The sequence below is a fragment of the Salvelinus sp. IW2-2015 genome, linkage group LG32, assembly GCF_002910315.2.
Source record: "Salvelinus sp. IW2-2015 linkage group LG32, ASM291031v2, whole genome shotgun sequence".
Lineage (NCBI taxonomy): Eukaryota > Metazoa > Chordata > Actinopteri > Salmoniformes > Salmonidae > Salvelinus > Salvelinus sp. IW2-2015.
Genome location: NC_036871.1, coordinates 36,543,654 through 36,546,677, shown reverse-complemented (window position 1 = coordinate 36,546,677; position 3,024 = coordinate 36,543,654). Strand labels below are relative to the sequence as shown.

General features: G+C 36.2%; 1 protein-coding gene across 1 annotated transcript in view; it reads right to left on the bottom strand.

Moving 5' to 3' along the window:
• LOC111956397 (EEIG family member 2) overlaps positions 1-3,024 on the bottom strand; it is a 37,279-nt gene that overhangs the window by 11,090 nt on the left and 23,165 nt on the right. Inside the window, exons 3-4 of the mRNA XM_023976862.1 lie at positions 927-956; positions 215-331 (exon numbers count right to left, since the gene is read on the bottom strand). Of these exons, the coding sequence (XP_023832630.1) occupies positions 215-331; positions 927-956 (147 nt within the window). The remainder of the gene's footprint in view (positions 1-214; positions 332-926; positions 957-3,024) is intronic.

Below are 3,024 nucleotides of genomic sequence, written 5' to 3'. Positions count from 1 at the left end.
GTAGAACAGAGCCAAGTAGGGCAACCCATTCTAGAGTAGTAGAACAGAGCCAAGTAGAGCTACCCATTCTAGAGTAGTAGAACAGAGCCAAGTAGGGTTGGCATAGTAGGACAGACACTAGTGTCATAAACATGTCCCGTACTGTAGCTTCCTGAAGGGAGTTGTGGACTGGTGGGAATGTTCTGGAGGACTGTCTAACTGTACTGAACTGTACCTTGAGTATGGAGTTGTCCTGTCTGGTGTTCTTGGTATCGTAACCCTCTAGTAGACATCGCCGCGTGGTGCTGCCAGAGCCAGCAAACTCTGACAGGTTCAGGTCAGCAAAACCCAGCTTCAGAGGAGAGTGAGAACAGATATATTCAGGTTTATGAAAACAGCTTGGCAACAGAGCCTCAGTTCCACAGAGTTGTAGTACAGAGCACTCTGTTGTAGTGGTAAACCCAGAGCCTGCTTATAACAATCACAAACGTAAGAAGCTACTGTAGTGGGCAAAAAGTAGGAAGTATTCCCATACTATCAATGCACTATCCTTTAAAGAATGAGTCATGCGGTAGTGGTGACTTCATTCTTTAGTGATATTATCATATCAGGTGTTAAATGACTAACAGTAATTTGTATTATGATAAGAATGTTCAGTTATTTATTTACTTATAAAATGCCAGTATGCCTAGTTTGTCACTAGCTAGGTTTCCATCCAATTGGCGATAGATTTTTATGTGAATATAAAAAAAATCGGCATTAAAGAAAATAAGCGATTTCTCTCACCACTGGTGTGTTTCCACCAAATTGACTTGTTGCAGATAAAAATCATTGCGTTAAAGTTGTTGTTCTCATCACAGCTCTTTTTATACAGTATGACTTTACTCGCATAGAAACTGTGGAAGGAAACGTGGTTAGGGACTATGAATTCAAGAGCAAAATATTACCTTTGCAAAGGTCTTTCCACCCTTCATTTCCTAAAAACAGATAAGGGAAAGTAGTTATCAATTCAAAATGACCATCTTTGTGTGTAACAACAACTAAGCCACAGATACACTTTTGTCAAAACACACCTGCAGCAAAGGTGTCAATGATATATCCTGACATATCCTGTAGTATACCAATTACAGGTCTGTTCTAGAATCTACAGTAGTAGTAGACCAATTACAGGTCTGTTCTAGAATCTACAGTAGTAGTAGATAAGGCAACTACTATGTATGGTTCCTACTACTCTACTGTAGATTCTAGAAACAGTCTACTTAATAGGTCTACTATCTACTAACTGTAGATTCTTAGAACAGACTACTAATTGGGTCTATTACTCACTGTAAGATTCTAGAACATGTCAATAATTGGTCTACTACTTAACTACTGTAAGGATCTAAACAGTTTACTAACTACAACTGTAGATTCTAGAACAGACTACTAATTGGTCTATCTACTACTACTGTAGATTCTAGAACAGTCAATAATTGGTCTACCTACTACTGTAGATTCTAGAACAGATTCTATAATTGGGTCTACATCTACTACTGTAGATTCTGAACAAGTCCTACTAAATTTGGTCTAACTACTAACTACTGTGATTCTGGAACAGTCTCTACTAATGCTACTACTAACTACACTGTAGATTTCTAAGAACAGTCCCTAACTATATAGGTCCTACTTACTGTAGATTCTAGAACAGTCTACTAATAGGTCTACTACTACTACTATAGATTCTATTAACAGTCTCTACTAATTGGTCTACATACTATACTGTGATTCGGAACAGTCTACTAATGTCTACTACTACTATGTAGATTCTGAACAGTCTACTAATAGGTCTACTACTACTACTGTAGATTATAGACTGGTCTACTACACTAGTTGTCTCTACTCTAACTACTTGTAGATTCTAGGAACAGTGCTACTAATAGGTCTACTACTACTACTGTAGATTCTAGAACAGTCCCTACTAATAGGTATACTAACTACTACTTGTAATCTAGAACAGTCTACTAATAGGTCTTCTACTACTGAACTACTGTAGATTCTATAACAGTCTACTAAATGTGTTATCTACTACTACTGTAGATTCTAGAACAGTCTACTAATTAGGTACTACTACTACTACTGTAGATTCTAGAACAGTCTACTATATGTCGTTACTACTACTACTCAGGTCATTTAGAAAGTCTACTAATAGGTCTACTACTACTGTAGATTCTAGAACAGTCTACTAATTGTCTATACTAACTACTACTGTAGATTCTAGAACAGTCTACTAATTGTCTACTACTACTACTGTAGATTCTAGAACAGTCTACTAATTGGTATATTACTACTACTTGTAGATTCTAGAACAGTCTACTAATAGGTCTTCTACTACTACTACTGTAGATTCCTAGATACAGTCTACTAATTGGTTACTACTACTACTGTAGATTCTAGAACAGTCTACCTAATAGGTTCTACTACTACACTGTAGATTCTAGAACAGTCTACTAATAGGTCTACTACTACTACTGTAGATTAGTAGAACAGTCTACTAATAGTCTACTACTACTGTAGATTCTAGAACAGTCTACTAATTGTCTACTACTACTACTGTAGATTCTAGAAACAGTCTATCTAATTGGTCTACTACTACTACTGTAGATTCTAGAACAGTCTACTAATTGGTATATTACTACTACTGTAGATTCTAGAACAGTCTCACTAATAGGTCTACTACTACTACTGTAAGATTCTAGAACAGTCTAGTAATTGGTCTACTACTACTACTGTAGATTCTAGAACAGTCTACTAATTGGTATATTACTACTACTGTAGATTCTAGAACAGTCTACTAATAGGTCTACTACTACTACTGTAGATCTAGAACAGTCTACTAATTGTCTACTACTACTACTGTAGATTCTAGAACAGTCTACTAATAGGTCTACTACTACTACTGTAGATTTGAACAGTCTACTAATTGTATATACTATACTGGTAGATTCTAGAACAGTCTACTAATAGGTCTACTACTACTACTTGTAGATTCTAGAACGAGGTCTACTC